Source organism: Acipenser ruthenus, chromosome 11 (assembly GCF_902713425.1).
Source record: "Acipenser ruthenus chromosome 11, fAciRut3.2 maternal haplotype, whole genome shotgun sequence".
Classification (NCBI taxonomy): domain Eukaryota; kingdom Metazoa; phylum Chordata; class Actinopteri; order Acipenseriformes; family Acipenseridae; genus Acipenser; species Acipenser ruthenus.
In genome coordinates, this window is record NC_081199.1 from 27,491,269 (window position 1) to 27,513,651 (window position 22,383).

General features: G+C 37.3%; 2 protein-coding genes across 2 annotated transcripts; both read left to right on the forward strand.

Annotated features, from left to right (window-relative positions):
- Nucleotides 1-1,156: 1,156 nt before the first annotated feature.
- Nucleotides 1,157-5,311, forward strand: LOC117426713 (cytotoxic T-lymphocyte protein 4-like). The gene is made up of 4 exons (XM_034044623.3): nucleotides 1,157-1,208; nucleotides 2,999-3,349; nucleotides 4,131-4,243; nucleotides 4,683-5,311. The coding sequence occupies exons 1-4, from the start codon at nucleotides 1,157-1,159 to the stop codon at nucleotides 4,773-4,775; spliced, it is 609 nt and encodes a 202-aa protein (XP_033900514.1). The 3' UTR covers nucleotides 4,776-5,311.
- Nucleotides 5,312-15,798: 10,487 nt separating this feature from the next.
- LOC117426591 (cytotoxic T-lymphocyte protein 4-like) lies at nucleotides 15,799-21,552 on the forward strand. The gene is made up of 4 exons (XM_059033578.1): nucleotides 15,799-16,474; nucleotides 18,611-18,940; nucleotides 19,619-19,746; nucleotides 20,619-21,552. The coding sequence occupies exons 1-4, from the start codon at nucleotides 16,426-16,428 to the stop codon at nucleotides 20,742-20,744; spliced, it is 633 nt and encodes a 210-aa protein (XP_058889561.1). The 5' UTR covers nucleotides 15,799-16,425; the 3' UTR covers nucleotides 20,745-21,552.
- The last annotated feature ends 831 nt before the right edge of the window (nucleotides 21,553-22,383 follow it).

Here is a 22,383-nt window from a genome sequence, read left to right on the forward strand (position 1 = left end):
TGCTTAAAACCCATTTCCCAGCTAAAAGTTATTTAGGACCTCAGTCCTGTTTGCATTGGACCCTCCACCCATCTGCAAATAGGTACTTCCCCCAAGGGATGAACTCATATTCAAGGCTGCAGTCCTCTGCCTTCCTCAGTGACTCAAGTTGCAGGTCGTACACCTGGAAGAGTAGGTCACAATCCTGCAATATAACCTCAGGCATCCTGTGGAGTCTATGCCACTCAGACGCCAAGTCTTTATTGTAGAAAAACATGAGCATGTTTCATTATAAAATGTTTGGCTGTAGTAGCGTCTGTATTTACACATGTTGTTGTGTACAGTTTATACAGTACAATGCAATTACAGTACATTGAAACAGCACGTACAGTGCAATTGAACAGTGTAATTAGAGACTTGATGTAAGGTGCTGCCGTTGTTCCGGTTGAAACATTTAGCATGGATGGGTACATATTCACAAGGGAGTGCCTTCATCTGAGTAAGATATTCAAGTGGATATAGGTTGTGGAAGTGGTGCTGTTTCATAAAAGCTATTTATTTGACACACTTTTGAAGCAATACTTCATATCAAAAGTTTGGTCCCTCAGACAGCATTACGATTCAGAAACCAAACATTATGTTATAATTAACAGGTTATTGTTCTGCATGCATTGTGCAATGTACAGTTCTATTCCTCCCATTTAAGAGACTTACTTACAACACAAGATCACTTGAGAAGAAATGCCTCTAAAAAGTTGTAAAAGTTGTAAAAGTGATAGTTATATTTAAAGTTTCTTAAAAAAACTTCAATAAAATGGAAATATAGTGGAAAATGACACATTCTTTAAAAAAATAAGATGACATAAACTAAAAACCTCTAAATCTGCATTTTCTGTTTTCTCATTTCTATTCCATCACTTCAAGTGCACTGAATGCTGCACTCGAGATGTTAGCACATACAGCACCATTCATTTCTCATCATTTGCATTTTCCATGTGGTTAACAGAACAATATAACCAACCATATTAACATTTGTTACCCAAACCTAAAAAGCATTACTGGCATATCTCATATGCTTCCTCCTACACCCTACCACTGCTGATGTCACTATGAAGATTTCCAAAACAGCATTGAATTATAAATAGTTGGTCATTAACAGCTATCAGACATTGACACCATGATTTTCAAAGTTATTGCATGCATCAGTATCTGCATTGGCTGGGGGAATGGTGAGTATCTAATGTATTTTACTTTGATATCTGCAACATGCGAGTTCTCCTTGCTTTGTACAGCTGCAAAGAAGATGAGCTAGGAAGCAGTATTTGAAGGACTATATCTATCTATCTATATATATATATATATATATATATATATATATATATATATATATATATAGGGCAAGTGTACATCTCAAGATAATGGGTGGGCTATTATGACAGGGGTGTTTCTGAGGATTATTATTATTATTATTATTATTATTATTATTATTATTATTATTATTATTATCATCATTATACAATATAGCCCTATGAAATGCTGCAACTTATATAAAAGGGTGTTAAGCACATTAAATTAATAAATGCATTAATAATAATGGTTATGTTTATTGGAGTTTTAAAAACTTGTAATGATCATTATCTGTGTTGTAAATTCCATCATATGAATTAGGCTGAGGATGACACACAGAATACTATGCTGTTTATTAATAGAGTTCAGGTTTTGCACATGCAGGAAATCAAATAAAATCACAGTGTATTGGAGTTGAGGTGAATGCACTATTAATACCCAAGCCACTGACACACAGAAGGACAATGCTTGGCAGAACTTGGTTGATCATCCTGTTCCAGATCTAGATCTAACTAGAATTGAAATGATTCAGGTTCAGAATGTTCCAGTATATAAAAAAAAAAAAAAAAACATAGAATGACATGGACAGTAGACTTTATCGGAAAGCAGTCTGAACAGGAAACATTGGCTGTATTTTTTTGCATTGGTGGATGTTTTTCACCACTTCTTGAGCATGTCAGTGTTAAGAAGGCTAACATGGCTTCCAGATTTCTGTGTGCTGTATTTCTGGTGGAATACTAGGTCTCTCAATTTTTATTACAATCTGGGAGAAGGGGAGGGCAGTATATTTAATTGCAAAGAATCAATAAAACCATACACATATTGGGCTATTTACTCCAAATCATTATTAACATAATTTTAGTTTTTCTGATAACAAAAACCATTTACAATTTTCAAACTGAAGTTTACACGCAAGCCCCTAAATTGTGTTTGATTTGTTTATTTCTGTTTTGGTAACTTTACTGGGTGTATTTCTGCTATACGTACAGATCAAGCAACAGCCAGTGCTTGTTATTTATGAATGATAACTGGTTTAATGCCAACCTAAAACATTCAGAAAAGTTAGTACTCTGTTAAGGAAAATGTACCCCAAGATTGAATTTAAAGACATTTTTGAAGACTAAAAAAAATACAGAAAAGTGTCATGAATGCCTTACCACTGTTCTCAAACAATTCTAAATTATGTGTTATTATTTTCATAGAAACACACACTCAAATAAGTAAACAAGGTCTAAAGCTAAATGATAAATTAGGGTAGTGTATTTGTAAAGCGGTCTTCAACGGTTAGGATGTGATGTTGAATAATGTCAGTAAAAATGTTTTGTAATTGATTCAAATATACCAGACAGGGTCCCCAACCACAACTGGGCACAAAACACAGAGCCTGAGCTATTGGTAACATGGTAATATTAAATCACCCTAAGGGTGCGGTATATATGTGTTTTAAAGTCTGATCGAATGTTAATGTCTTGTTATGTCTGAAAAGCACTAAGCCTCTAGGAAATAGACTGGGTCATAAAGCATCACTGTGTATTGTTTGATTGAATCCTCCCCTTGGTGTACCTGAAAGTAATTTACGCAGAGTCACTGCTGTCACTCAGAGCCCTGAGAGTGAAACCCGTGACTAAGTGTTTTTTTTTTTTTGTGTGTGTGTGTGTTTTGTTTTCAACAGCCTTTGAGGTTTTCCAGCCCAACCGAGTGGAAGCAAACAACAGTGGGGTAGCCAGGCTGAGATGCAACTACAACTTCACAGGGAAGGGAGAGGAGTTCAGAATCACACTCTTCCGGGGAATCAGCGACCAAACCATCGTCTGCGCCTCTTCTTTTCATCTTCCTAACACCACCTTCGAGACCAAAGAAGGGCTGTTCAGCTGCCAGGGTGAGGCAAGCAGGAACAGTGTGGACCTCACCATATCGGGGATGAGCAGCTTCGATACAGATATCTACAAGTGCCGGGTGGAAATAATGTACCCACCACCGTATCGACAGAGGGTGGGAAATGGAACTGTGATTTACATTCCAGGTAAGAATGTAAATGAATCTACCACATTCCAAAGCAGGTGCTGGGTCTCATCGCAAAGGTGCTTTAAGGAGTTATTGCAAGATAACATTTGTTGAAACAAGCAATTGTAAATGTAATTATCTTCCAATGCACCATAAATCACTTTTGTGTCACTGTGTTCTGACTATATACTGAGGAGGGCATTGTTGCTGGACTGCAATTGATTTATTAGGGTTACTGAAGTGCAGAGATTAGTTGTGCAATTATACACATTTATTCTTCTAAATAAACATTTAAAATTATGACCAGGTAGCATTTTTTGCTATTAAAATCCCTTAAATGTTAGGTTAGGATACTGTACTTTAGAGTGGCGAGTAACTATGAATGGAAACAGAACATATGATTCGTTTCATTATTACTGTTCAAAGTAAAAACTAACTTTATTGCACATTTTGTAATTTGTATGTAATACCTAGATGGAACATTAGCAAGCCTGTGGTATATCCTTGTGGTTAACAAATCACTTTTTCCCTTGGCTTTGAGGTCCCCCCGCCTCCAAACTGAGAGTTCCAAAACAAAGGCAGACGTCATTTCTTTGGGGGGGGAATTACTACTATCTTGTACGTAGGTTTTTCAAAAAAAAGGCAGGTGAAAGATTTCACAAGAGCTTGACTTACAGTTTTGAAAGCCACAGGGCTATTCTAGAAAAACATGAGTTAGTACCACATCAGAACAACCATCTGCATTTTGTGAAAAAGGACAGTTTTTTAAATGTTTTTTAAATTTCATTTTTATTTTTTAGAAATTCAGACTTGTCCTAAAATTGAAAGCAGTATGGAGTGGATCTTCGTGGCAGTCTCTGGCTGTATAATAGCATGCACTGTGATCATAATAGCTGCCATCTTGGTAATTAGGGTAAGTATCTCTTACTTTTATGTGCAGGCTCCTTGTTTGTGACATCAGCTTGATATAAGGACACCATTTTCACTCTCACTGTCAATCTCTTGCAATTTGAAGACCAACTCCCTATTAAGATCATTTTACTGAGTGCCAAGGGATTCCACTGTAATACGATGTATTTATTTTAGCCTAGGGTGAGACTGACTTCAATAACATTATCATTTGATATTTATTTTTTCAACTAGTGCAGTAAAAGCCAATGAGTTTCTTAAATTTAAATTATAATCTGTGACCTAATGAATATGGACAGACATTACTCTGAAATTAGATTTAATTGTCATTCACAATTACTTATTGCCCTTTAATATAGCGGGAGACTGATTTGTCAGATTTAATCTTTCCCAATGTATTTATTTATTTTTTTTAAACTGGCATTTATCATCTTGTTTTACAGATTTGTCAACAGAACAGGAAAGCTGACTATGTTGATATGTCACCGGTAATATCAGAAAAGAGAAACTCTAATAACCGCTATGTAATTTTGTGAAGTGAATAAGAATGGTATTTTTTGTTTTTGTTTGGAAACAAGCATTATCAGATATACTGTACATAGCAGACTCAAGCCTTGCCACCAAGGTTCAGTTTATGTGATCTGAGTTAACTGCTGTATGTTAAATGTTTATTTTGGGCAGTGATGTCACTTCTCTACAATGAGGTGTGACATCACCATGAACCCTGTAAAATATTATCTCACCATAATTTAGCTGTCTTGTGAAATCTATATTGATTAAAATTACACGTTCCAAAATTTGGATTTTATTTAACCTAATACCGTATGCAAAATCTTGTCATGAACACCAATGTTAATTTTCTGTGAAAAATATGAGTTGCTTTAACAAGCGTTTGAATGACATATTATTTAGATATTTAGATAATGAAACAGTGGATTATGTTATAAATGGTGCCTTATCTCAATATTTAAAGTTTCTTCATTTATGTGTAATAAATTGCCTTCTTCTACTCTATACCACTAGGTGGCCCTGTTGTTCTGCAAGCTTCTCTGGTTTACAAAACAGTTCTAAACACTAGTGGTCGATAAATGTCTTGAGTTTATCATTGTGAAAATGATTAGCTGTAGCATTTATGTTTGTTTTGAAATGTGTGTATTATGATGTAAATACATTTTATCTGAGGAAACTCAATAAAATTTGAAACCTCAAAATCTGACTAAGACAGTGTCAATACCAGTATTGGTACTCCCCATTACAGAAACCAATATGGATGACTATATATTTAAAAAAAAACATGGAAATACATTACATTAATGTGGCCCATATATACACCCACACCTTGTTATATCGCCCCTCGCTACACTGCGGGGGATACATCGTGGTCATGGAGTTGGCTCCCCATTTTTACTGTCTAACTGCGTATGCCTTAGCTGCAATATATATAGGCACTTAGAATTACTGTTCGTTTTATTTCGTACTGCAGATCACAAACAACAATATAAAAACAATTAAAAACAAAGCATTAATATCGTACTGTTATCATATACACACGTATTGCACAATAATACAAAGCAAATTAAATATCTAGTTGCTGAAGCAGGTTTTACTTTAACCAACAAGTTGTTCACGTGTGGCAGCAATGCACTAGCAAAAGTCACAGGGCAGTGACGTCAGCTCCCTAGCACAAGCCTTTTGTGCTGGGAATGGATTCTCAATCAGGGGCGTAGCTAGGAATTGAAATTTCTAAAAATTTGAAATTTCTGAAATATTTCTTGAAATAGTGAGAGATGCAACCATATTGACCACCACATAGACCTGTGACATCATTAAGTGCAAACTGGTACTGCATAATGGAAATGTCAATAGAAAACAAGACAGACCCTACTGTACAGGGTAGAAAACTACCTTTTCTAGAAGGGTGGTAGGGCAGAGCAATACTGATTGGCCAGAATAATGTTTTTTTAGGGCAGCAGTATGGAGTAGTGGTTAGGGCTCTGGACTTGATTGGAGGGTCGTGGGTTCAATCCCAGGTGGGGGACACTGCTGCCGTACCCTTGAGCAAGGTACTTTACCTAGATTGCTCCAGTAAAAACCCAACTGTATAAATGGATAATTGTATGTAAACATAATGTGATATCTTGTAACAATTGTAAGTCGACCTGGATAAGGGCGTCAGCTAAGAAATAAATAATAATGTCTATCACAAAAGGCAGGGAAATGGTAAACAAAGGTAGGGTTGTAATTTTAAACCTATTCAAGAGAAAGCTACCTTGGCAGCAGAAACTGGGTTTGTGACAGAGAGTGAAGGAATTCAAGCTGTAAATCTCCCTTCTGACCAGAAAGGGCACTGTATAAGGTTTTGTTGTATGCTTTCTCCTAGATGGGCAGTCCAGCATACTGTAAACTGATGAATGTATTTCTGGTCTTAATGTGAGAAATCTAAAACTGGCGAAAGAAAATAAGCTGGAAAAGCTACAGTTAGTGAAACTAAAGATACATAGAGGATCTGTGACTTTTTAATGCAACATCGAGAACCTCATCTGTTTAGTTTCAATGGTGTCATGTTCAATGGTGTTCTGGGCAGTGTTTACTCAGGTAAGTGTTATGGTATACCAGTTTTCTTCTGATCAAACAGTCGTGGATTCATCTTCCACTGGTTTAGTGATGAACTGCTCGTGTTTTGTTTGCAGAATTTTTTGCATGACTACCTTTTATGGAAATTGGAATGCAGATGCGAAACTTTAGATTTGTATCTCTGTGTTTCACAATATCCAGACATGACCTACTTAGACATGCATTTCCTGTGGTAGAACTGTGTCAAAAGTTGGGTAAAAATGTTAACAGTTGGGGTTTTTTGGTGAAAAACACATCTAATTTAGAATAAGTCAAAAAAAGAACTTGTTACTAAAAAATAGTAATGCTGTTGTATGTCAATGGAATAATTATTACATCAACATTGATATCAACTTTGATGTATCCCTCTATTTAACTTTACAAGGTCCTTTATGTTCCTCAATCCTAACCACTCTCAATCAGAGACTGACACTCCACCTGCTCCCCTTGTCTTCAAAACTAACCTAAATCTAGAGATATAAGAATATGTACAATTTCAAGACAGTGCAAGTATAAAATAGATGCATGCTTTTATAGGTGTAATAGGCCATATTTGATTTCCAACATATTTTGATAATTGTTTCCAAGTTTCTTGGTGCTTTGATACTTGGTGAATGATAGGAGCATTGAGATGAGTCAGCAATTTTATATGTATAAGATGATTAATAAGTCCATTAAACTGCCAATGAATGCCTATCAAATGTCTATTATTTTCCACTGTGGACGTGGCTGAGACAACCATTTCTCTTTACTTTTTAGCCATATTTAAACCCAGGCCTATTGGTGAAAGTCATGTAGTTATCTGTACCGAATTAGCATGCAATTCCTGTGATTGGGACGGCAGCCAATCAAAATACAAGCATCAACATTTATTTACCATACCGTAATTTGTGGAGTATAACACACACATTTTTCTTAAATATTTTAAGTGTGACTGCATGTTAAATACAAGGTGCACAGTATACAGGGTTTAGTATTCTATATAGTATACTATAATTTTTTTGTTACGCTCATATACAACAGGCCCATTTTGTACATGGGCAGGAGAGCCGTCATGGGCCCCGGGGAAGAATCGGTATGTGCTGCTGCCGCCCCCGAAACCCTCCCCCACCCCCACCCCACCCCACCCCCACCCCAATGTAACTACATTCATCCAACTTTGTAGTATACTGTAGTCTAAACCAAGCTTCTAAACCAAGCAATGATAATGGGTTTGAAGGAAACTGTCAACGACACGTAGAAGTTTCAATATCTCAATTAAAATCTGCAGCAGGATAGTTTACTCTTTCTCAAAGTAGTTATGTTTAAGTTATTTACAATATTCAAACTTTTTTTTTTTAGGTAAATGAATAAATATCTTTTTTGTACAAACTCCATGTGTAATAGTCATTAATTGGAAACTTACTTAAATTAAATAACATACGTTTTTAGCATAAACTACATTTTAATGGTGCTGCTATACACTATTTTATTTATCCTGTGCCAAAAATAAACCACTCATCTCTGCTCTTAACTAATAGCCTGTATTGGTAAATATAGTTGTATTTTAAGCAATATAACCGATCATTCTCTAATTGTGTTTACCACCAGCTGAAGAAAGTACTTTATTTATTTTACACGATACAATTTTTCTAACAAACTGCTGTACCACGTTGTTTTGAGCAAATTATAGATCTTAATAATAGAATAATTCATACTGTGGTATATATTGTGCAACTTTAGGGTTCTTTCAAAGTTTTTAAAAGTCTTTAAAAAAATACATAAAATTGCTATGCCTTTTTTTCAGCTTTTTGGTGTAGTAAAATATGAAATGTGGAAGTTCAAATCAGTGTGTGAAAGGAAGTGATTGACAGCGCCTGGATACACAATCATTACACAACAGAAGCACATCGGCTCGGTGTGCAGTACGGGGGGTTTTCTTTTTAATGTGGTGGTGGGAACGCAAAGGGTCTTGCGCAGGGCTAGTTGTTTTAAAATATTATATATATATATATATATATATATATATATATATATATATATATATATATATATATATATATATATATATATATATATATATTAAAAAAATAATAAAAAAAAGTTCCCCCTTCATCAGGGCCCCCCTTCGGGATGTTGGGCCCCCTTCGAGGCATTAGGCCCCGGGGAAATTTCCCATGTCCTCCCCGCCCTCTCGGTGGGCCTGTACATGGGATATAACCCCAGGCTGCTTGTGGTTGTTATAATATAGGGTGTGCATTATATTCTATTAGAAAACGATTCAGTATCATCAGCCAATCAGCTTCAAGCTAGAGCGAGCATTAATACACAGTATATGCCTGCTGGAACGTCACGCACCACCTGTGAATCAAAATTTAAAATCAACCGGCGAAAGTACTGGCTTTTTCTTTTTGACTTTTTTTATAAGCGTAGTTCACATCTATTGGACAGTAAATACTAAACAAAGACACAATTGGTCCAAATTGATTTTATTATCCACCAAAACTTGCCAATCAATACTTTTCATCGATGAAAGCAACCAATGCTGTACCTGCAACTGTACCTGCAACTGCTGAGTCTGCCAATCACAGCCTGTCAGCTCGACTGGCGTGCAGACACAGCATCTTTTAACAACAACAAACCATGACACAATGGGTCAATTGCAATTACATCAAGTGGACTAAAATGCAGACTAGAAAATCCTGCAAATCTGTACTAACTTAATCCTGATTTCAGCGTACCAAACAGATGATCCCGGTAATCAGTTTAACTGATCGGAACAAGCGTAATAATTTAGAATTTAATTTAATTTAATTTAAACCTGCTGAATAATGCTAGTTGATATATTAAATTACATACCACTTTGTAGTTTTCATATACTTAACAGAAAACTGACAAAAATTGAAAAATGTGACATTTCAAAATCTAACATGAATTACCTTACTACTATTATGGCTTGCATATCATTTTGTAGTTTCTTTGATTGCATGATGTATGATATATAAAGGGATCCCTGTACAAATTACATCAAACATATTTAAGTAAAAATAAATGTAATGTCTTTTTGTGCACATTTCAAAGTGGTAGATCATACTTGCATTTAAACTGCCAATCCTGCATAGGCACAGAAAAGTTTAATTGTGTGATAATGGACAATTAGTTGTTTATAGTTAAAGCGTATTAACTGAAATTGTATTGCGTTAACCTGAAAACGTTATCAAAGGTACATGATTAAAACATTGATTTTAAATGTAGGGCCTATATTGTGCAAGACTTTATCCTCACGGATCCGACTGCCCGAACAGGACGGACAGAAGAAGTGTACGGAATAAAGTTTTCACATGTACTAGTCAATTCAGAGGAAAAATGCCACTGTCTCTGCAAAACATTTTAAGCAGTAAATGCCTAGGACGAGCAAGTGTACTAATTTAGGTTAAGCACAAAGTTAAGCACTGTGACCAGGGACAGGCCAATGCAGGTAGCACGGATAGGCTGACCCTAGTAGTGGGACCAATGCAAAGTGCTTGACCTGGGATAGTGTGGGGTGGGTTAATAAATGGCTATTGTTTGGGTGGGGTCAAGAACCAGCGGGTACTCGGGTTCATTTTTTCTCATTTGTGTCTGTGGCAAAGTGGCTGCTGATTAGAAACAGGTGCAGAGGTGATGCAGTGCAGGAATAATCACACAAAAGGAAACTGTAATCCAGTTTGGAAAAGGGGTATCTTATTTGTAAAAACTCCTGGTCTGGCGACCAAACAATAATCCTCTGGCAATACACACCAATGTGTAAAGCACGGAAGGAAACGATAATAAATGTTTTGCAGACCAAATAATAGTACACGTTATCTGCCCCACAATGATATAGTACACGGTCACCAATCCAGGTGTGTGCAGTAGTGTTCATGGTGGGTGTCACAAAGACGGCCAGAGTGGGTGGCGTCAGACCAGAAGCAGGAAGGAATACAGAGAGACTTGGGGTTGCAATGGCTGCACTCAGCGTTTATTAACAAATAAAAGGTTTTAACACAAAACAAAACAGGACACGGCACTACACGCCAAAATAAACAGGTAAACAAAACGCACTAACATACAAAACAAGTGGACGAACGTTAAACAAGTACCGTGCTGGCACTTCCAGCACGCTGTAGCAATTGTTATTTTAAACTTTTATTTCTCCTTCTCTCTCACCTGTTCTCCACTCTCGAACACCCAACCCTGACTGAATGAAATGTGCGTCTATATATACTATTGTGCTGGGATTCAATTACTAATTAATTATTCACTTGAATCCCAGCACGTGAATTAATTCTGTGCCACCCCGTGCTCACATATTACATTTAACCAGCACGTGAAGTGATTTGTGCTCTCCTCGTGCCTAAATACAAATCTACACTTTTTAAATACACGTGAAACACAGACCCGTTTATATCCCGTGTACCAATGACTATACACCAACATTAACACACGCAACATACAACACAACACACAAATGCACACAGGGGCGGGGCGCATTGCCACAGTGGGTTATAACAATTTAACAGTAACAGTGGTGTAGTGTTGTTCCGGGTAGTGCTGGCCCAAGGCGACAGCGCCGGAGACGTGTTGGCCATCTCATGAATTTACAAAAACAAAAGACAATTACTAAGCGACAAAAACAAACAAAATACTCATGAACTCTTTTCAATACAAATGGGGAACTCTCCCGGTCCTTCCAGTTCCTTGTCTCTCTGAACCAAGTGAAGGAAAACAGTTACGATTCTCCATCCCCTTTATGCTATCATGCATGACCCCTTGGTAAATGATTGCAGCTGACTCTATTGCTTGCAGCTGCTACCTTGTTTACCTTCCGGGTCAATACGTTCCTGCAACAGAGTCTTGCCTTTTTCCAGGCTGACTGACTTTCCGACCCAGGAAATGAACTGTCAGGCCAACCCGTCCAAAGCCTTTCCCTTTCGCTACTTAGCGCCCTCACAGGTCAGGAGAGAGATTTACAACCAAAACTCATTATATTTTCGTCACAGTTGATAATAAAACATGATTACTGTGATTTGAAATTGTTAGTTGCGTCTAGTAATTTTCAATCATGTTTCAATAAATTAAGAAAATATTAGACCTTGTTTTCTTTACAGGGTGCTAATGTATGTTACCTTAGGAGGGGGCTGGTAATAAAGATATTGCTGTTAGAGTAGTACATTGGGGCATCGAGATATTGCGTGCTAATTGGGAGGGCTAGGTTTGTAGTGTGTCTGGTTACATGCTGTGAATCTGGAAAATACATTTACTATTACTATAATGGGTTTATTATTCAATACTGCTATATGTAAACTGTGTTAATTATTTTATACTGTAATAAACATTGGGAGAATTTTACTCACCTGTATGGTGGTTCCTGTTCATCTGTGTGTGGTTTGGGGTGGTCCAACGGAATCAAAAAAATGACCTGTGCAAAGGAAAAGAGAAAGAGAATAAGGTTAATAGTGCATTACAATATACTTACCGGGGTTTTCCTGTAGTCATAAATAAAATTAGTGGTGACAATACCATGGTCATTGAGTTAGCATCTTTCCTGTTACGGATGTCATTAAGTATAGAAATGTTTTGAACACAGTTAAAGATGACAAGAAGACTTTGTCTCACAATCGATAAAGAAATCTAAGGCCTCCATCCCTGGACCTGGCTGAACTTGGTATACAGGGGTTCATTGTTTGCTGCACAGAGAACCCAGGCTCAGTTAATGAGTCTTCCAAATCACAGCATACACGTCAGACATGTTTGCATATACTGTACCAGGACCTCTTGTGGCAGGGCAGAGGCCCTGCACATTGTTGTGTTGAGTTGGCAGGGAATGAGTTAATCTCTCCCTGCCAACTCCACGTGAGATTGTGGCAGGAGTGAATAATTGAACATTTGATGATTAATTAGGCTCCAGGCATAGGTGTATAGTTGGGAGTCTTTGTGGGAGGAAGAGATTTTGGTAGGGTATGGACTGTGTCAGTGAGACTGTGAGTGAAGGCTAATGCCCAGCCTGATAGTAAAGTATTTGTATTATAGTTGTGTCTAAACCTTTTGTTTGGCCCTTGTGCTTTTTTCTTTGTGCTTCAACTGCACCTTTAAACGGCAGCTTGTGTCTCTGAGTCTGCTTCCTGTCATTCACCAGCCTTGGCTGTGACACTATCCTTTCACACCTCTAAATTGCTAATTCCTCGTAAACATACTGCCTGCTCTACATAGTGTCGCTGAGGTGAAACTGACTGCTTGAACTTCCTTTCAACGTGACCATTGTGGCTGAAATGGCCTATTATAGACGGATGTTTGTTTAAAATGTTTTAAAGAACTCTCATGTGAGATAACAGGATGTCAGATACTGCTATTGAAATTAAAAAGGACTTGTCAGAATTTTTTAAAGTTACGCGTTAGGCCTCACATGGACAATGGAGGCCTGGAGACTGTGAACGTCTCATAATGTTGAAGTAAAGTTTCAAAACAAAACACGCATTCAGGTAACGTGTCTTGATTTCTTGGAAAAAAAGCCACAAACTGTTTTCCAGCTTGCTTTCTTCATAACATTTCTCATTCTGACTAACTATCCTGCCCACACTTTTTCTTTGATCAACCTACTCATGAAAACTGGAGGCAGATTACATCAACACAATGGCGTGACAGGCCTCTCTTTATTCCTGTATTCATTTGGTATTTCAACTTAAAACACAAATCAAAAGTTTTTTTCAATATATATATATATATATATATATATATATATATATATATATATATATATATATATATATATATACTCTGTTTTAAATACCAGAGAACATGTACCTGCTGCTTCCTATTAACTTCCTGTGTCAGCTTCATTCCCATGGGGGTTTGGCCCTCAGAACAAAAAGTGCAGTTTCTGAAGCAGCTGCTCCTAAATTAAAATAAAATATGATTTGAACAAAGATATGATTTACTATTAGGCTAGAAATGGGAGTTTAATGGGTCCCCGAGTGTCTCGCCTGGTAAAAGCATGGCTGCGTGGTACATCATTACCTGTTAAGTGATCCCATCTTGTCCAGCCTATAAATAGAGCAGACAGGAAGCAGAAAGTGAGCCGCTGGAGAGGAAGGGATCACAAGAGCAGCTAGTTGTAAACACAGCAGTGGATTTACACAGTAGATGCAGGAAACCACAGATGTTTTTGCAAGCAATAAAGGAAAGTACTTATAGAGTTATTATCGCTACGAACAGAATTCTGTTTGCTGTATTTGACTGTGGGGTTCATGGTGAAATGGAATATCCTTACTAGGGGAGTGATGCGATATTTTGTTCAAGGAAGAAGAGAAATTGAATCAAAGAACCATAATGTTATTTAGCGACTGTGTGCTGCTGTTGGTGTGACTATTACATGATTGGAATGCTGCTTGATCATAACATTGCCACGCCACGGTCAGAGACCTGAGACCTGAGGGTCCCGTTGCAGAACTTATGCCACGTAATTGCCCACCCCGCTCTGCCCAAAGTACTGTGACCAGGGTCAGGCCAGTGCATGTAACACGAATAGGCCGACCGTAGTAGTGGGACCAACGCTAAGTGCTTGACCTGGGATAGATTGGGGTGGGGTGGGGTAATGGGGTGGGGTGGGGTAATAAGTGGCTATTGTTTGGGTGGGTTCAAGAACCTGCGGGTACTCAGGTGCATTTTTTCTCATTTGTGTCTTTCATCCAGCTGGAGCAGAGGAGGATGAGCGGAAGAGGCGTGGGAGGTCTGCGTGTGGGCCCCAGCTTCGACCAGGAGGAAACTTGAATACACAGGACTGGGACTGTGAGTGATACTTGTTTAAAGTCTTGTGAAGTGGAGCCCAGCGTATTGTTTGGAGAGGAAGACTTTCAACTAGAGGGCTGCTGATCTGCCTGGCGCCTCACGTGATTATACTACTACTACTGCCGCTATTACTGTGTTCTGCACACTACTGCTGCTGTTGTGTTTCCAATAGTATTGCTGCAATCATAGTGCCTCTAAGATAGTGCTGTTATAGTTATGCTTATATAGTGTTACTATGATTATTTAAGATTGGGTGCTGGGCTCCCGAGTGGCGCATCCCGTAATGGCGCTCCGCGTGGAGTGCAGGATGCGCCCTATAGTCTGGACGTCGCCAGTTCGAGTCCAAGCTAATTCATTGCTGACCGTGGACGGGAGCTCCCAGGGGTCGGCACACAATTGGCCGAGCGCCGCCCGTGGGAGGTGGGCTTAGGTCGGCCTGGGTGTCCTCGGCTAACTGCGCACCAGCGTCCACTGTAGACTGGCTGGGCACCTTCGGGCTTGCCTGTAAGCTGCCCAGAGCTGCGTTGTCCCCCGACACTGTAGCTCTGGGCTGACCGCATGGCGGGCCGGCAGAGTAAAAAGTAGTGGTCGGCTGACGGCATACACTTCGGAGGACAGTGTGCGTTCGTCTTCGCCGCTCCTGAGTCAGCGCAGGGGTGGTAACAGTGCGCTAAACCTAAATACAATTGGGCATTTCAAATTGGGCGAAAACGGGTTCAAAATTAATTGGCGACTACTAAATTTTATTTAAAAAAAATTAAAAATTGGGTGCTAATGTATGTTACCTTAGGAGGGGTTGGTTATTGTTGGTCAACATTATTAAAACAAAGAAGCGTCATTTTACAGAAATACGAAACCAGTGTGTGATGCTCCCCGTCACTTTGACTAAAATTAAAGTGAAGTAAAGAGAGATGACGTGCCATCAATTTCCAATTGTTCTGCTATTTCTTGCCATGTGGCATCCTTCTTTTTATTGTCTTTATAACCACGGACAGTGGCATCATAAATAACATTATATTTTTCGACTATAATAATTAATTCTCATTGATGTCCATTTTTTTATTTCAGTGGTAATCTCTGCATGAGCCAGACAGTCAGTCTGACAGACACTACCTTTGATCTATTTTCTATATTCGCTTCGTTCGCACCGCTCGCTACGGCTGCGATGTGCATTGCTCCATTTAAATCAATAGGTTTAATTATTTTTGTTTGCTCGCTCGCTTCATTCGCGTCCGGTGTGCATAGCCCTTTAATTAAAACAAAAAATTTAAACAAAATGGCTACAAAACTTGGCTACAAAAATCAAAGAAAACATTTTAAAGTATGAGTAAGCACTGAATGTATCCTATATTGATGCGTGCTTCTAATAAATTAAATTGGAAATATGTTTGTTCATACATAATTATATTTAAATTACCTGAAGTGTAAGTACCAGATCTATAGTGCTGTACTTGGAAAAACCTGCATATCCCCAATTGAGTACAACACAACATGCTACAAGAACAACACAATAAGAGGATTCGTTTTATAAAACTTTTGGAGATGAATATGAAGATGGATTTAAAGTCTTGGTTCCTATAACCACTAAAACTATATATAATCGCTATGCTGGGGCATTGACAGGTGTAGTTTTGTTTCTAGGCAGAGTTTTACCCCTGTTTACAGTTAGTTTCCCAAAAAATACCAGGTTATTTACATTGGTCTCCACCCACATAACCACAAGATGACTCTGAGTGCAAGAACAAGTCTAACAGTAGACAGTATTCATCCACACTGAAATCAGAGAGCATGCTGCCAAAACTGTTTGTCATCTGCACCTTCATTGGTTATTTGAATGGTAAGCATATGTTTTTGGTCTATAAACTAACGTCCGAGTGATAAAGCTTGATTGGGTAATATAGTACTGTGTAAGTCAAGCCTCAAGAAGAATGTATCTATTACATTAATCTAAATAACAAGGCTGTGTTGTTTCTGTGATTTGTATTATATTTCTACTGTAGCATTTAATTAAAAACAAAGATTAAAAAAAAAACAACTACATTGAAACATATTTGATCCTGAAACCAGTGTTTAGCAGTGTCCGTTAGTATTTGAAATACAGTGAATGTGAATCTTATTATTATTACAGTATATATGAATGTGATATATCTCTATTATATTTTCAAAGGTACTGTAAATACAGCATTTTAACATGTGGTGTTATGGGCATTCTCTGTAGGAATATACTTAAAATAGTCAAAACCTGAATTAAACAGTGAGCCTAGTAAGAGCATGTGGCTGCAAGAGTTGGGGTGATTTTAAATAGAGTTTATTAAGAAGTATTTTCTTAATTTTGACAGTGTTTTAGACTTGTAGTCTTTGAACACCTGGTTATTATGACGAGACCCAATTCTGTAAACAGTTTAATAATGTTCAAAGCTTTAACATGAAAATGACTGTCCAGCAGTTTGGAATCCTCATGCAGTAGATTAACTGTGTGACCTGAGTAACCTCACATGCTAACCCCACCCAGGTAAATGTGAGCACAGACAGAACCTCAAGAGAAGAGACTATTATTATCCCCTGCTTGTCACGATTGAGGGGGTATAGTGGAAGCGACATAAGTATGCCACACTTTGGGGTTTCACATTTAACCACCCAGCTGCCCATTTATTTTGGCAATTTCCATGTCAAAAATTGGCTTTACTTTCTTTTCTTTTTTAAGCAGCTGGGTATAGACAAACTAATTATGATTTACCTCTATAAAGTCTTATTGTGAGAACCAGGGATGTCTGTAAATCCGTATACATAGTCATACTTAGCTTTTTACATATAGAGAACCGCTTATCCTATGTAATGGAAAACTTGGTAACAACAATGTCAGAATCGGTGTCAGTGCATATGTCACACTGCCATTTTGACACGTACATGCTGTTGATGTAGGTCATGGGGATCTACTTTTTCATGGTACTGATAGCTATATCAGAAGGGTATGGTGTGCGAGTGACTAACGTACTTGTCATTGCAGCAGTTGCAACCATCATTATGTGCTCTAATCTGATTTGAGATAAAGACATTTGAGAAAACATGTTTTTAAAGTTTTAAAGCAATTTTCTGTTTATATATATATATATACAGTGGCTCTCAAAAGTATTCACCCCCCTTGGACTTTTCCACATTTTATTGTGTTACAACATGGAATCAAAATGGATTTAATTAGGAGAACAATTTGTAGATGTTATTTTTCACTTTGACATTATGGACTTTTTTGTGTTGATCAGTGGCAAAAACTCCTAATTAAATCCATTTTAATTCCATGTTGTAACACAATAAAATGTGGAAAAGTCCAAGGGGGGTGAATACTTTTGAGAGCCACTGTAGATAGATAGATAGATAGATAGATAGATAGACAGACAGACAGACAGTCTAAAACTATTCACCTAAACACTGTCACTTGTTCAGTAATTTATATCTCATGAATAATAATGTGGTCATTCTGTACCATTTTATGTTAGACTTACATCTCCTAGGTCATTTAATCTCAGTCGTGTCTTCAGGGTCGAAGTATGTCTTTGGCTGCATATCATGTCCAACATTAGATATGCAGCTGGCTGGTTAATATAAGGAAAGAAGATCTAGAAAGGGTGAAGAGAATGTCACTCTTCAGGTAAAAGGACCTATGAAGTACAAGTATAACAGACTACCTGAAAGTCAGCAAATAATAGTTGCCTTATTAAACATTCAATGCAATAACACTTTTATGCATCGCCAAGCATGTAGTCCAGGCATGTTGTGTGGCCTATTAGTTGGTACCTCCACCTGTCAAGTTGCATTGCTCCATGGGAAATGCTGTTTCCATTGCAGCCGGGAAAAATGCATTAGCACGGGAGCTAGTAAAGGCAATACATGAATAAGATTGTAAGGCAGTGTGCTTTGTTATTTAAAGGAACATGTGAACCTCATGATGTTAAATGGCCATATTTTTCAATGTAAGCCTTTCAGGTCACACAGCCCCATCTTGTTGCTGCCAACAGCAGTGGAATTGCCATACTGACATGTGACTACAAATACAGCAAACAGATCGTAGAATTAAAGATTTACCTGCTTCGGGCAAGACACAATGATACAATAAGTTGCGAGACTTCAGTCAACGAGAGCAAGAAAGGGAGCCTCTGCCTGATGGAATGTTATGAGAACAGTGTGACCCTCACCATCTCACGGCTCAATGTCTCGGATGCAGATCTGTATGTTTGCAGAGTGGAAATAAGATCTCCTCCTCCCTTTGTTTATGCTGAGGGGACAGGGACCATAGTATATGTAGCTGGTAAGAACTTTCTTTTTCTTTTCTGAAACATCTAGTTCTATTGGAGCAAATGCTGTCAGCTCTATTGTGACCCATATGATATATAATTTAGTGAGAAAAAAATCGTGAAAAAATGTAAAATGTAGCCAATAACCCATGGTGGCTAATTGAGGACATGGAAATTAACCAAATTGAAAAGCTGAGATCCTAATGTGATCTTGAACAAATTCTTGTAAAATTGTTGACTCTCCTAAAAATATAAGTATAAATAGGGATTCTGATTTTAGGGTTGAACCCAATAAAACCTGATTTCTACTCTCCAATTTTTTTTTTTTAAATCAATGTATTGTATTTCACCTGAAAGGTGTAATAAAAGATCTATTCATTAATGTGGTTGTCATTAATATATTTCCTTTTTAAAACAGTGTATTAAATGGAAATCTTTTACTGTTTTATTTTATTGGAGCATTATAAAATAGAACCACATTTCTCTCTATTCTCTGTTTATGCACAGAATCAATGCCTGATTGGATTTGCTTTGAAATTTAAATGAAAACAATAAAAATCCCCCCCCCCCTCAAACCAGTCCCAAAGAATAATTTTATGATCTAAAACATAATGAAAAGGAGGAAAATAAAACGATAGAAAGATACAAGAAATTAAAAGCAAAATATAACGAAGAACTGATTTATCTTTCAGAGACGTCACAGATTCCACTTCCTCAATGTACCGACTTTAATTGGCCTGTGGTCTGGATTAATGCAGGAGTCAGTGGGCTTCTCTTGCTGTACAGCATAGTCATAACTCTTACCTGCTTATGCTTGAAGGTGAGTACCCAGTCAAATACTGTATGACCAACTGCATTGTATTTATGACTGTAGCATACATAACCAAGGTCTGTAGTTTTGCTAAATTGGTTTAGGACTCTAAAACTTATAGATATAGACCTTACTTACACTACTTTTTTTTTGTTTAGTAAAACATTCTGTTGCAGAATATTAAAGTCTGTGGCATTAATGTTTTCAGCAGGAAAAAGATCACTTTGAGTCTATTAGTTGTTTGATAGTTTGAGGGTCAATTTTTAAAATTGGTAAGTGGGTTTTGAGTACATTTACTCGTCGTTTTCAAAAGTATAAATCAGTTTCCTTTCGTAGTTCAAGTTATGTTTTGCACCTTTGGGTGTTGTTTATGTAATTTTGATACATACAAGTAATCTTTATGTAACATCAGTTTGGAGATAGGGTTGTGGGCAGCATATGGAGTCAGCAGCTGCCTCAGTTTGATGTGACAAGATGAAATGGAGTTTTACAGACTGGTTTCATTATGTTTATTATATATATATATATATATATATATATATATATATATATATATATATATATATATATATATATAATCTCTATAATATCATGACAATCCATCCACAAAGTATTGCTATGCTTCTTTTTCAAGTGCTGAATCTTGGTTCTTAGCTTGTTAGTTTGATTTTTTTGATTTTTTACAGAATGCAGCACTATGGATTTAAGGTTGCTGTATGGTAGTTCAGATTTTCTCCAATGCTCTTCAAATCTTACCATGTGATATACAGACCCGAAAGAGATTATATAATGGAAATCTATAGTGTCAGTGACACACATGATGTAAACTAAGTTTCCAAGAAATGCTGGGACAAAAACTGATGCTTAAAACTATTTTTCAGAAAAGAAACACGGTTGAACCTGAAAGCAACAGTGAATACATGGATATGAGGAAAGTGATGTCAGAAAATACAAACAGGAATAGAAAAAGGGACAGGAACCACAATTCTGAACAATTTCATTTTTAATTGTGTTATTCCTCACATACATACTGTTTGGTATAAATTAAAACATGAAATGAGAAGCTTCATAATAGTGGAGCAAATGCATTGTAGTAAAACAAGAAGAGCCTGTTTTTGCATAAAGTTGTGAATACTGTAAAAAAGATTATGTTTCTCCCACTTCTAGAGCTTGAAGCCAAGGACTCGCTTCAAGCTATATTTCTGTTAGTACCAAGACAATGTTCTGTACTGTCTGGAATGAGAGGCACTGTTACTTTGCTATTCAGCACGTTTACCTTACATGGCTCATGCACTGTATGTTCAAACCACAATATTAGGAGGCTGAGCAAAATAAAGTCAAGGTTTTAGCTGCCAACAATTATGATGGGCAGAATATACCCAGCAGATGTTGTTAAACAAACACACCATCCCCATTTCTTCTGTCAGACAGACTGACATGGACAAAAATGAAATGTGTTGGCTAAAACTGACAACATTCTGCCAGTTTCATTCAGAAATTTTGCTACTGGGGAGAACTTTATTTTAGAGAAAGACTGAAGCTCCTAAAGCCTTCCCTTTAAAAATGTTTTGCTCACTTTAAGCTATTTTATATCTTGTGGTAGATCATTACTTATTGTATTTTATTAGTTATTGTATTTGTGTCTATATTTGCTGAAATGGTTATATCATGGCTAGATAATAAAAAAAATGTCTTCATAGCTGTTAAACTGTACTTTATCTATAACTGGTGAAAAACAACAAGGCTTAGTGGTTTGTACCGTCTTCCTTTTTTCATCTAAATTGTACCGCAACAGACTTCCTTCAGACTTATTTGCAAACAAACTGCCATCAGTGTGTGTTTGGGGGAGTTTGTTCTTGGTTTGCTAAGCAAAGGCACATTTCATGCCATTTGAGAATAACCCATTACCCTTACACAAAAATCAAAGTTACCTCAGGGGGAAGAATTGTGGGGTCTGTGGTAAACGATGCATAAGCGGAGAAGAACATGTTTGCTACTGTAAAGTAAGAAATTAACATATGCATTGGTGTTTTAATGGATAAGATACTATAGGATATTACAGAGGCAGAATTGTAAGTAAATTGAGCTATACATTTGGTTGGAAAATGATACTATTGACATGAATATGACACTAGTATACAGTAATAATGTGGTCACACTTTAAAATGATTGTTACAGTAATGCAATGTTTGCACACATTTTCCTTGGTACAGGATGATCTACAATATTTTAATTGCAATATTTCATTATTTTCAGGGATGGAAATAACTCCTATTGCATAGCAGTTGCACCCATTCCAAGTTTTACTAGGAGCTTGATTGTATAGGTAACAAGCTCAGGTGTGTCTTATTAAACTCATAGTAAAACCAGGAATGGATCAAACAGCTATGCAATGGGAGTCTTATTGACATCCCTACTGTTTAGTAAGCATGGGACAACTGCCAAGACACAAGCTGTTTACACCACCTGCATCAGGTCATTTTAAACCAAGTGTCTCATCGATACATTTGGTTGAGATTCAACAGAACATGGCAGGAATTCATCTCAGTCAGTCAGTTAACACAATTATACATCTACATGACAATGTCAGGGTTAGAAACTCGGTCCTGCACCCAGTCCTGGATTTCAGAACTATCCTGGTTTAGG

Bases quoted from the DNA above. Each gene is read 5' to 3' on its own strand.
- LOC117426713 (XM_034044623.3), top strand. From the start codon at position 1,157: ATGATTTTCAAAGTTATTGCATGCATCAGTATCTGCATTGGCTGGGGG. The intron at 1,209-2,998 runs GTGAGTATCTAA...TGTTTTCAACAG, and splicing joins CTGCATTGGCTGGGGGAATG to CCTTTGAGGTTTTCCAGCCC. The intron at 3,350-4,130 runs GTAAGAATGTAA...TTTATTTTTTAG, and splicing joins AACTGTGATTTACATTCCAG to AAATTCAGACTTGTCCTAAA.
- LOC117426591 (XM_059033578.1), top strand. From the start codon at position 16,426: ATGCTGCCAAAACTGTTTGTCATCTGCACCTTCATTGGTTATTTGAAT. The intron at 16,475-18,610 runs GTAAGCATATGT...TTTCAATGTAAG, and splicing joins CTTCATTGGTTATTTGAATG to CCTTTCAGGTCACACAGCCC. The intron at 18,941-19,618 runs GTAAGAACTTTC...TTTATCTTTCAG, and splicing joins GACCATAGTATATGTAGCTG to AGACGTCACAGATTCCACTT.